Source organism: Chiloscyllium punctatum, chromosome 19 (assembly GCF_047496795.1).
Source record: "Chiloscyllium punctatum isolate Juve2018m chromosome 19, sChiPun1.3, whole genome shotgun sequence".
NCBI lineage: Eukaryota > Metazoa > Chordata > Chondrichthyes > Orectolobiformes > Hemiscylliidae > Chiloscyllium > Chiloscyllium punctatum.
In genome coordinates this window covers 47,519,965-47,533,081 of record NC_092757.1, presented here as the reverse complement: position 1 = coordinate 47,533,081, position 13,117 = coordinate 47,519,965, and the positions used below count along the sequence as shown (strand labels likewise).

General features: G+C 43.0%; 1 protein-coding gene across 1 annotated transcript in view; it reads right to left on the bottom strand.

Annotated features, from left to right (window-relative positions):
• Positions 1–2,424: 2,424 nt before the first annotated feature.
• The window catches only part of LOC140491320 (sphingosine-1-phosphate transporter SPNS2-like), a 96,143-nt gene continuing 85,450 nt past the window's right edge, over positions 2,425–13,117 (bottom strand). Inside the window, exons 12-13 of the mRNA XM_072589332.1 lie at positions 7,561–7,602; positions 2,425–6,237 (exon numbers count right to left, since the gene is read on the bottom strand). Of these exons, the coding sequence (XP_072445433.1) occupies positions 7,566–7,602 (37 nt within the window). The 3' untranslated portion in view covers positions 2,425–6,237; positions 7,561–7,565. The remainder of the gene's footprint in view (positions 6,238–7,560; positions 7,603–13,117) is intronic.

Below are 13,117 nucleotides of genomic sequence, written 5' to 3'. Positions count from 1 at the left end.
GCCGTGTCAAGTGTTAGCACACGGAGGCAATAAAGGTCAGTTTGCTCCCCATATTAAACCTCAATATTTAGTAATGCGAGCTGTGCAGTTTTAATCTGGCTGGAAGTGTTTGACCTTAATGCAGACATTGGACAGTGAGTCTGAAGTTGCCTCTAATTTAAATGCCAGTGTCAATACAGGCTATTGCCAGATTAGTTTACTGAGGAAGACCTCCCTTAATGTAAGGAGCTTGCTGAAGGGATTTGCGTGCCTTTGATAATCTTGCATTTATATTGTTTAAAACTTGTGTCTGTATCCTATTTCCTATAATTGTAGTAAAGCTACTTGCTTGACTGTAAGCTGTTCAATGCAGGGTTATGGGGACTGACTCAGTCATTGGTGTTCCACACATTCCATTCCACAACTTAATTTGTACACGGGCTCCATAGTCTCAACATGTGATTGAAGTTCAGAAGAATACCAAATGGCACTTGTGTGGGTTTATCTTCAGTTCTTGAGGATGGCAGCATGACCATACCCTCGTGTTAAAGATGGGGCTATTCAGAGCACCAATGGAGGCCTCACCATCAAACAATGCGCAGCTTGTGGAGGGTGTGCGGTATGCATCATGTGGGGATCAGGTAGCTCGGTTGGCTAAATGACTAATTGCAGTGCAGAATGATGCCAACAGCATGGGTTCAATTCTCACTTTGGCTGAGGTTACCCTGAAGGACTATTCCTCACCCTCTCCCCTTGCCCAAGGAATGGTGACTTTCTTGAAGGCAGCTTAGCAGACCCTATTCCCATCATTACTGAGGGTGCTTGGTGATTGTAGAAAAAAGAAATTGGTTCCATGAAACGTGTAAACAACAAAAACTTGAGGGACCCATACAGGTGTGATCTAACCAGAGGCTCCAATAAGTAACTTTCCAACATATAGCACCATGAACCCTTCACTATTGACAGGGAAAGATCATTGCAAACTGCCTCATGTAGAATTGGCAGTGCCGGCTTGATCAGTAATTGTAACTACATGTTACTGTGGTTGAATAATGAGTGTGAATTACTGTTTACTTTCCTTCCTTCTCAACTGTGGCTCAGATGGTAGTATTCTTGAGTCAGACACTTACAGGATCAAGTATTCCCAAATCTGAGCATACAAAGTCCAAGCTAACACTTCAGTATCCCGAGGGAGCACTGCGCTGTTGGCAATTTCAGTGTTAGACTGTTGCTCTATCTATTCTTTAGGGGGATATAAAACATCCCCTTAGACTATCTTGATGAAGCATATGAGAGACCTGTCCTATATTTAATTCTGAACCAATATCACAAAAGCAGATACCTGGTCATTATCACACTGCTTGTTTGAGCGAATTGCTGTATGTATTCCAGCGGCTGTGTTTCCTACAATAGTGATGACACTTTAAAGTACTCCATTGGCTATGAAACACTTTGGGATATCTAGTCATGCTTTAATGCAAGTCTGTCTTAGGAAGTGCTCACTCCCCATGTACCCAATATTCACTGTGCTGAAGGTAGAAACAAACTCACTGCTACAGCGTTGCAGAGTGTCTATCCCATGTTGTAATTTGAACATCAATAGAAGCATAGGCTTGATAAGATATGGTGGGAGAGAGGTCATTTCTGGGGGTTGGCGGGTGAAGGGAGACTACTGAGTTGTGGTTGGAGATTTGATTTGTTTGAGAGGGAAGAACTGTGGTTGGAGAGTTTGGGAGATAGGGGAGAGCTGTGATTGGAGAGTTGGTTTGTTTGGCATAGAGGAGAGAGCTATGATTGGAGAGTTGGTTTGTTAGGGAGAGAGTGGAGAGTTGTGGTTGGAGAGTTGGTTTGTTTGGGAAAGGAGAGAGCTGTGGTTGGAGAGTTGGTTTGTTTGGGAGAGGAGAGAGCTGTGATTGGAGAGTTGGTTTGTTTGGGAGAGGAGAGAGCTGTGATTGGAGTTAGTTTGTTTGAGAGAGAGGAGAGCTGTGATTGGAGAGTTGGTTTGTTTGGGAGAGGAGAGAGCTGTGTTTGGAGAGTTTGAGAGAGAGGAGAGCTGTAATTGGAGAGTTAGTTTGTTTGAGAGAGAGGAGAGCTGTGATCTGAGTTCATTTAGGGTGATCTGCATCTACAGCCCTGATGTGTTCCAGTACTGTATTCTACTGATCAAGGATCTTAAACCTCAAACTGCTTCTTACCTTCCTCAGTCTGTTATCAGTCAACAGGCTTTGAAAACCAAAATCTAGAATTGGCTCAACATTAATTCCTGGATTACTATCATATCTCCTCTTCAAAGTTCTCATGAGTAACTGCCATATTTTGCAAAGGTAGACAACACGAATTGTGAAGTGCACTTGGGGGAAACATAAATACAGTTCCTGAATAATGGTGCAGTCTGGACGGAGTCCTATACAGAATATGAAATACCAGAACACTGCATTCAAATAGTTTATTAATTTACATGATTTGTAGATACATTTGAGCTATATTCTTGTGTATAATTTATATACTTTGGCTTTAAACAATAAAATATATCTGGAATAATCAGATAAAATAGATTTTCTTTTTAAAAAAGTTCTTGTTTGACAAGAAGTGACTAACACTTGAACAGTGCGGATGGAACTGAAACAGGAACAAATGCATATTACGCAAAAAATAAGATTCAACACACAATCAACCATCGTATATGGTTTAGTTACTGAGAATATCAGGCAGCAGCAAATGGGAGTCTTTTCAATGAACGAATCGCTTTTGGCAATAGATAGTATATTTAATTTCTATATTGGTAAATTCTGAACTTAATTCCTTATATAGGTTTGAGTATTGCGATGATAACTGGGATGGAAAACCACCTCCCTTGTTAGTAATTTCAAACATTCACATCACACTATATAAAATCATAACCCACAACTTGAAATTGATCTGAAACTTCCTTTAATGGAACTGGCTGTCTGACTGGTTTAGCTCTGTTATCTATCACGTTAGCCGCAAATTGCAATTTTAATTGTAATTAAGACATTTTATTGGTTAGATGATCTCTCCAGGCATTCAGCATGGTGGCCACCTATGAACCTTTGGTCTTTTTGTGCACTTGTTTGGAAACTGTCAGTTTTCTTAAGATGTAAGCAAATATCCACATGTGAAATGCTTTTGTTTGTATAATGTACATCATTTTATACCACACTTGGGGCATGGGACTGAAACACTGTGGCCATGGCAATATATCTGGTTCACTGCTTGTGTTGCACAGCCCAAGCTTTTAATAATGGCACCTAAACTATATTTTTCCTGCATCTTTTATTAGTTGTTGGGCCATTGTGATATGAATTTTTAAGAAGCTTCTGAAACTGTTGATTGACTGTCACACCCTGGAAGTTTTCAACTTATCCCAGCTGCCAAGTATTTCACAGCTTCATGGACCTTCAGTTACCTGCTTATCCGAACAACCTATCAAATAATCATTTTTTTAAAAGTTGCACATTCTCTAGAAGACCCGAGGCCAAACTCAATGCAAGTTATATGTCACACCCCTTTCATTCATATTAAAGAGTATCACTTTTAGCTCTTTGAGTGCAAGTGATGAATTCACTGGTGTCTTCTCCCTAGCCGGTATTTCACTGTCACAAGTGACGTGATTCTATTCACTTCAATACCCTCGAATTTTCTGACATATTCTGAGAATTAAACTTTCAACAAGTGTTTAACAAAATTTGGTCTATATTGCCTTTCGTGGATATAAAGCTCCTGGCGGTGTTGAACGAGACATGGGATAGTGATAACCTCGTAGGGTAGCTTCACAGGCTATTGTTCCTTTTATCCCATGCACAGGCTGGATTATCATTTATTGCCCATCCTTAGTTGCCCCTTGAGAAGCTGGGGGTGAGCTGCCTTCTTGAACCGCTGCAGTCCATGTGCTATAGGTTGACCCACAATACCCTGAGGGAGGGAATTCCAGGATTTTGAAGGGAGGGAGATATATTTCCAAGTCAGGATGGTGAGTGGATTAAAAGGGAACTTGCTGGTCATGATGTTCCCATGTATCTGTTGCCCGTGTCCATCCAGATGACCTTGGTTATGAGTTTAGAAGGTGCTATTATAGCTAATTAAGAAGCTGGGCAGAGTTTCAAAGTGGTCTGAAGTAAATGTTGCCAAGGGGACTTTTTTATACAGCATCCTGGTTGACTCTCACATCTGCCACTTTTTAATTTTACTAAGAGACTGCTGTTACTATGGTAACATCACAAAGTGACTCAACGTGTAAAAGTACAACAAGGTTTGTCTACCAGTTAACACCCAGTGTATGAGAAACAGCAGCAATTCATGTGACTAGGACATTCCAGAGAGGCCAGTTTCTCCGGTAAGTTATTTTAGTGACCTGCTTTTGCATACACATCATTTCTGGATGTTACAGTTAATGGGCGCATACCTCTGGTGCACATACCTGTGCGTGCCTGAACTACCTGGGAATCTTCAAAACCATCCAAGCCCATGAAGTCAGTGGGAAATGGTTAATAGGAGGCACATGAGGAAGGAAGCATTGAGAGGCAACTGGGAAATTTTTCAAAAAGACAGCGACTTTGCAAAGGAAATTGGATGATTCTAATACATGTGTCATCATGCTAGCACTACACTTGCAATTCTATCTTCAGCTAAGAGCTTAGTTCTAATGTACATTGAAAAATATTTACCTCTAATTGTTTTTGCTTGTTTGTCTGGAACAAAGTAAGTCCTGTTACATAATCGGACCTGGCCTAATGTTCTTAATCTGTTGCAATGAATCAATAGACAGTGTGCAATACCTGGCTACAAAGCATGGGAATTCCCTGGTTTAAGCTGCAGCATTGACTAGTGTCCAGTTGACTCTTGACTGGCTGTAAATGGGCTTTGTTTCCTTTGCCTTGAGGATAGTTTGAGTACAATGGTATCTTCTGGGGATGCTACAGGTAGGAAGTATTAAATAACACTTGTGGTGCACAAGGAGACTGTTCAATCCATCATGTCTGCACCACCTCTCATAGCATTACAATTTTCAGCCAAGGTCCTGCACATTGGGTATTTAATTAAAGTAAAAAGTGGCCTCTTGAATTGAACCTGCCTCCTCCGCATTTCCAGGCAGTGCATTCCACACTCACTGGATGAAAACAAGGACTTCCCTAGGGAAATAGATTGCAAATGGGGAACTTGATGGATGGTTGCCTGGGCAAAGAGATTTTGTGAGAGGCATGGAGAGGGAATTGTCGAGAAATGCCCAAGCCAGTTTCTGTTTGTGAATTCATCACTTGCGCTTTATGAGCAGAGAGTGGAGGACTGGCTAGGAATGACTCACTGGGACTTTCTTGAAAAAGGTAGATTTGTTGCAATATCCAAAAGGAGTTTAGACACTGGCACCTATCATTTTTCATCCCTCAGTCCTTAACCTTTTCATTGGCCTTAACATGATCTGAGCTTGGAAAGTAGGTGCAGAAGGAAAACGTTTCGGATCGTTTGGAACATCTTGCTTCACTTCAGGGGGTTTTTAGTGCATATCCGTAAGCCAGTGGTTACTTTGCTATTTGCATATCACTGGCAAAAATACAAAAATAAATCACAATCCAATACAGCTTAAAAGCTGAAATTCAATTCACTAGTTCATATATATATATACTGCTAATACTGCCTCTAAAAGTAACAGAATAACAGCATCCAACTTTAGAACAGCTCAAAGTGCTCTGTCTCATTTAAAGGCAATATCTCCCCCATTGACTGTTTCCTATGTTGTAGTCTCAGAGGAAACTTCGCTCATTCCTCCAACCAGGATTTAGTCACATCCAAGTGACAATTCTGAACCTCAGCATTAAATGATAGGGATGATATTCAATGTCTCAGAAGCTGCTTGAAGCCTAGTGTAGATCGAACCCAGCCCCCTACCTTGCCAAAGCAGAGGTTGGAGCATTTTCCTTGGCTGGAGCTGGGAATGTTGGCTGCAAGCTTTGAGGTCAGCCCTTGCCACACAACCCAGTGGGGGAGACAAACAAAAAGCAGAGACCAACTAAGACTTTGCTCTTCCGCAGAGACTTCTGCAAGCAGCAGGGAACTGAGAATCATGTCTGACTGAAGGAGAGGTTCCATACAGTTGGGTGCCTTGAGGAAGTTATGCCATTCCTTGCTTGGGAGGTTCCTCGCTTCGGAAGGTCCAGTCACAGGGTGACGAGAAACTGCATGGCCATTTGAAGGCAAAATGTCACTAATTTGAGACATTTTCACCCACTCCATCCATAACTCCTAGGAAGAAAGAAAGCAAGAGAAGCGGGTTCAGTCTTACGGAAGTCACATAAATAGAGAGGGAGAAGTCATACTGACAGGGTGAGGTAAATTAAGGTGAGGAGGGAGATTTCTGTGAAGCACAATAGTTGATAGGGGCCATTTAGGCTGTAGATATTACACTAGTGGTTGCTTTTCTCAGTGACAAACATTATTCAACATTCGGCCATGCTTTAGGCACCTGTACCTCTGCATCTTTCCTGGAGCAATTTATCAAAACTGTCTACAAAGTCCCAAGAATTGGTATTTCCAAAACAGCAAGACATTAATCCCAGAATGTGACTGGAGGAAATGGATCTCTGCACACATCCCAGGGATATTGGTTATTTAGAATAACTCATCCTGATGTCTTACAATTAATAGGTTAGCTATAGCTTTAATGCTCTACTGCCAACTGCTGGGGTACTGACTCAAACCAACATATTTCATCTTGTTCCATAATCCTGCTCAACCAAATATAGTGTGGACTAATTAATCAAGTCAGGAAACATTCTGCACAAATACTGCCTGATAACCAAAGGCAAAATCATGCAATATTTGTTCATCTTTTTCATAGAAATATGCAACAACAAAGGAGGCCATTCAGTCCAGCTCCTGGGTTCTGCTGACAGTCTGGCTGGTGCTTGGAGCCCAGTGAGTTCCTGTGACTATCTCCCTTCAGTACAGTCTCTCTGATCTCTAACACTGTTAAAGGGGTCCAGGTTAGGTCAGATGCTGGAAAAGGAATGAACCTTGGTTGCAGGTTTTATAACTTAAGCCAAGAACAAGGGGTTTGCGCTATGGCGAAGGTGGGGGTGACCAGATGTTTGATTGAAGGAACTTTCTAAGTGGAGTCTGTGTAATTGAGAAAACACCTCCTTTAAAATTCATTGAATTTTGTGGTATCTTCGATTCCCTCAACTGAGCTTGTACCATCATTCATATTATATCACTCTGAACATCTTTACTGAGAGATCAGGCTACAGTGACATTGAACTCCAGCACAAAACACATCCCAGCACAGAGCTGCTCAGATTGAGACAGAGCTGTGTCCCGCATGTCTTCCTGCTGCACTCCCTCTGTCCTCACCCAGTGATAATAAATCTCCACCCTGGTCACTGCCTTGGAAACTTGTTTCCTGTGAATCTAACTCTACAACCTCCTCATCAAAGCAAGTCATTAAATCAAAGGAAACCGTATAAATCACATCTCAGGCAGCAGTCCAGAGTTCTGGTGTTTTTCACGACTTTGCAATTCGTTAGAAAGCCCAGTTCAACAACAGGGTGGACCAGATTACTTGCTTACCTTTCTCAAACTTTCACAGAAACCAGCCTCATCTCTTCCACCCTGCAGAGAAAGCAAACACATTCGTGAGATCAGGGAGCAGAAACAAAAATATTGTCGGGGGGGGGCAGATTTAGAATGGCATCCATGGGCATTACCACATCCACCAAGGCAGCATCACGCAGTGAGGTAGTGTGCTACCCATCTGGACTCTGATACTCCTGTTATTTCCCTAGACACTGCCCACCACTCAGAAAGAACAAGAAATGGCCTTTACTCCACCATCTCCACCTTCACCCTCCCCCTGACCCAGGATCAAAACATGAACTTGCCGACTGGGCACTGCCATGTGGGACCAACTCCTCACGGTTTGCACAGGGTCTGTATGCCCTAGCACCCACCCAGTTGGTCTATTCCAATGGTGGTGACACTCACAGGACACATAGCTTCCTTGTTATTCTGACAACACGGTAAACATTTACACAGTACACAGCATCTCCCATCACCGTCTGTCGATGAGGCTTCTTATCAGACTGGAGTTATACTGTAGCAAGTGCAGTGCTGCACCGTTCTGCTAATTCGGAGGCATCCCATATTACCCCTCACTGGGGTTACACACTTCACACTTGTGTCACACTTTCAATTGACTTATCTGAATTGTACTCTCTCACATTCATGACCCTCTCATGAACAACCAAGAAGGCTCTGAACAAGAATCTACCATGGAATAATGTGTGGTCTAGGGTAGGTATCTCCCCCCCCCCACCCCCCCCACCCCCCCACCCCCCCAGCCCCTAGTTATGTGCAGAAATAGTTCAGCCACAGACAAACCTAAAAATCATCAATCTCTACATGTCATTTAATCTCAGTTACAGTTTCACAGCACAGAGTGAGGCCAATCATCTCCAGCGTACTTGGCTCGCCTCCTTTGAAAGAATGATTCAGTAAGTCCCACAGCCCTGCTCTCTCCCAACAGGCATGAACATTCCCTTTGAAAGTTGAATCTGGCTCCATCACCTTTCCAGATTGCACATCAAATTCATAACTTCGAATGCTTCTTTTTATTCAATCATGGGATGTGAGGGTGGCTGGCTGGGCCAACATTTACAGTCCAATTCCTACTGCCTTTGAGTGGTGATGGTAAACTTTCATCTGGACCCATTGCAGAACTGTGGGCTAGGATTATCCCCAGTGCTATGAGGAAGGGATTTCCTCAATGTGCACTCGGTAAATGAAGGCACACTGAGTCAGTTCCAGGTCAGAATAGTTGTGCACAGAGGCTGCTCATCTCCAAGATTAAATCAGCCAAATCCTGTTTTCTTGCCCTTTTTCTGTAGTCCTGCAATCTCTCCCCGTTCTGGTGTCTACATGTTTGAAAGACAGGACTGAACCTGCCTCTCCCACACTCTCAGACTGTACATTCCAGACTCTAAGCCCTCGAGTGAACCTGCCTCTCCCACACTCTCAGACGGTACATTCCAGACACTAACCCCTTGAGTGAACCTGCCTCCCCCACACTCTCAGACAGTACATTCCAGACCAAAACCACTCTGCACTAAATAATTTTCCTCATGTCTCCATCTCTCCTTCTGGAGTCAATACTGCTCAGTATCCTCTGGCTCAAGTCTTCCACTAATGGAAATAGTTTTTCCCAATCTATTTCTCTCTCTCCTTTTCCATAGATTTCAGCTATGACACTCTCATACACCTTTGGAAATCCATATACACCTCAACAAACCTCATCATGTAAATAATATAAAAGGCTGACCATGTAACAAAAATTCACAACTGACTTTCGATCCATTTGCCATTTTCTCCATGACTTGTCGCCAATGAGGCAGTTTCATGAGAGATGTTTACAGATACCAGAACGAGATGAGTCGACTATACTTAGCAACTCCTCAAAGTGTTGGGACAAGCACACACCATTGCTGGAGACACTCAGTAGGTCTGACAATCCTCAAACTGGTGGAGTGGACTGTCTGGAAGGCCAGATTCAACAGTAATTCTGAAAAAGGTTGTTACAGGAACGTAAATCTTCCTACAGCAACAAAATCTGAGTGCTGGATTTGCATTGCTCAAACTGTCTGCCCTAACCTTTGAAAATCCCATTGAAAATGATTAACTCATACAGCTGTAGAGATGAAGAAACAATTAACTTAATCCTAATGTTATTGTATTATCTTAGTTACATCGCAGTTTTAGCAACGTTGTAATTAAGAGTCAATTACTGTGTAATTACATTATAATCCATGGAATTTAAATGTTATGAAGGCATTGCAGCTATGACTGGAGCACATCAGCAACAAAGTGCCCTGGCTACTAATGGCATGGTTACAGATCATCAGACCATAGATGCCAGGGTCAGCACGGCCTGGAATTACTAGCTAATTGGTCTTTGTTTCTCAAGCCAAGCTTTGCAAAGATCTCATTTGCAAATGTGAATCAGACAGGTTCCGGTGCTTGAGAGGATGATTAGAGTGTTGATGGATTTAAGGAGATCAGGAATGATTGTTCTTTGATCGATCGGGTCAAGTGCAAGAACTTGAGGAACGAGAACAGGATAATTTTGAAGATACAGTCTGTAGATTGTGATAGAGACAGAGGCCATTGAGATAAACAGCTGAACGAAGGAATGGATAAATATGGATTGAGGGAGGACGATTGTAACTTCTGGGAAGAAACACCAGTGTAGATTGGTTCAGCTGAACCGGATGGAATATAGATGCTGGTCCACACCCATAAGCTGTGAAAATTGAAATCTTAGGATAAGAGGTCACATCAAGATTGTGTCCATGTATTTAGATTGACGTTTATATTTCTATATAACAGCCAGCCTCAATCTGCTTCTTGCCCTAACATGGACTCCTAACGTGAAGCTTGTTTCAATCTTCAGTTCTGAAGAATAGTCACAGTGGGCCCGAAACATTCACTCTGTTTCCCTCTCTCCACTCTGCTGAGTTTGTCTAGCATTTGTTTCAGGTTTCCAGCACCCATACCATTTTGCTTTTAGTCTCATTTTATTCACAGCCTACCTGGACACTTAAAGCCAATGGCTGGTGCCCACACTGTGTTGTGACTAAGGGACTGAAAGTGCAACCTGCTTAAGTACCCCATGTTTCTCATCCTGGCTTGAAAGATTGGCAGGGAGGGAAATCGAGCTGTTGCTCAAAAGCTTCCAGATCAGAATTCAGTCACTCTTTGACAGAAAACCGCTCTCCTGAAGAGCCTCAGTGCTGTAGCCTGGCCACATGAAAACACGCATTTCCTCAGCAGCCATTGTTGCTCCCTTATCTGCGGCTGACTTCACAATAACCTGTTTGACTCATTGTGTCAACTCTTCCTGTCATTGCAAAATGCAAATTATGTTTTTTAGGAAACGCCGACATTCCAGAGATTTCTGAAGGTCTCGTCTGACTGAAACGTTTGTCACCCAGACCTCAGAAACAATAAAAATGCCATCGTTCTTCATCAGGAAGTTCACTTAATTTGTTTTGCAAACTCTGGTCTTTTCATCAACTTGCCAGGAATAATCGACTGTTTTTTTTGTCAGAAAGGAAAGAGCCTCACAGGGTTATTTATTACCTCAGCTGGAAACCTGCCCTGGCTTTGTCAGCTCTTGGTGTCAAACATTTGAGACAATATCCATGCTTTAATCTTTCCACTTCTCAGAGAAAACATGTTCAGAATATACAATATAAGGTGTAGGAAGTCTACTCCACCAATCAATGAGGTCATGGCTGATCTGATGACCATCAATTCCATTTTCCTTTCTTCTATAACCTTTAATGATTAAAAATCTGTCTGACTGGGCTTTGAGAATACTTAACTGCTCAGTCTCAACAGCCTTCTGCATTCTCATCTCTGTCTTAAATCCCTCATTCTGAGATTGTGCACTCTCAGTTAGACTCTTCCCACATGAGGGAACGACCTCTCCACTTCTCCCCTACCAAGACGCCTCAGAAATCACACAACAACACCAGGTTATAGTCCAATAGGTTGAATTGGAAGCACCAGCTTTCGGAGTGCTGCTCCTTCATCAGGTGGTTTCAACAAGGTCAATTCACATTCTTCCATATTCCATAAGTACAGACCCAAACCACACAATTTCGTCTTATAAGACTGTCCCTCCATACCCAAGATCAATCTAGCGATCCTTTGCTATCAATGTTCAGTGTCAGGTCATGACTGACAGGACCCACCCTGTGCTACATCCCCTCAAAGCTGCTTGCTCGGTGCATGAGGAAGCAATGTTTTTTTTGACAGATGATGCTGACAGTTAATGCCAATTGGTGGGACCAGTTAGGTTTTAGCAGCAAAGGAACAGCTTTGTGATTATGCAGTGAAAGAAAATATATGGGGGTGGGGGGTGCGGGGTAATGTCTCCATGATGTCCTGGGCAATATTTCTCACTCAATCAAGGAAGCAAAAATGATTGATTCGTTCGTTTGGTGAGACTGTACTGTGTGACCTGGTACTGAGGCCCTTAGACTAAAAGGTCATCCCTCCATCACCAGCACATGTCAGTAGAATTGACCTCAGCCAAAGGTCAAGATTTGGAGTTGATCGACTGAACTGATCTCACAGTCAAAGTTTGGGAGAGGATTTGTAGCTCGGGTGCTCGTTGTTGTGGTTCTGTTCGCCGAGCTGGGAATTTGTGTTGCAAACGTTTCGTCCCCTGTCTAGGTGACATCCTCAGTGCTTGGGACCCTCCTGTGAAGCGCTTCTGTGCTGTTTCCTCCGGCATTTATAGTGGCCTGTCTCTGCCGCTTCCAGTTGTCGGACAGCTCGAACTGACAGCCGGAAGCGGCAGAGACAGGCCACTATAAATGCCGGAGGAAACAGCACAGAAGCGCTTCACAGGAGGCTCCCAAGCACTGAGGATGTCACCTAGACAGGGGACGAAACGTTTGCAACACAAATTCCCAGCTTGACCTCACAGTCACGCAGCAGGAGCAACAGGAGTCAGCCCCCAGACCATGGGCTGTGTAGAGGACAGGCTGTGGGAGTGAATGTGAGAATATTGCCTGGAACACAGAGTTAATGACAGCCCACCACTCTGATGGCCCAGTGGTATAATGGCTGGGCTTAAATCCAGAGACCCGAGTAATGTTCTGGGGACCCAGGGTTCGAATTCCTCCATGGGAGATGGTGGAATTTGAATTCACTAAGAATATGGAATTAAGAGTCTAATAATGACCTTGAAACAATTGTGGGAAAAACCCATCTGGTTTATTAATGTTCTTCAGGGAAGGAAACTGCCATCCTTACCTGGATCTAGCCTACATATGACTTCAGCAATGTAGTTGACTCTTAACTGCACCCCCCGGGCAATTAGAGATGGGTGATAAATGTGATGAAGTCATCCCATGAATAATTTTTTTAAAAAGACCTATCAGTTTTGTGAAATCACATTGCTTCCTTATGCACTGAGTGAGCAGGCTTGTGGGGATGCAGTACAGGATGGTTCCTGTCGATTGTGCTGTCAGACGCGACACTGATTGTCATCAGTGCAAAGCTGTCAAATACAGAAAGCGTTTGCGACATATGTTCTTGGAGAAAAGTCTCAGTTGGTGAA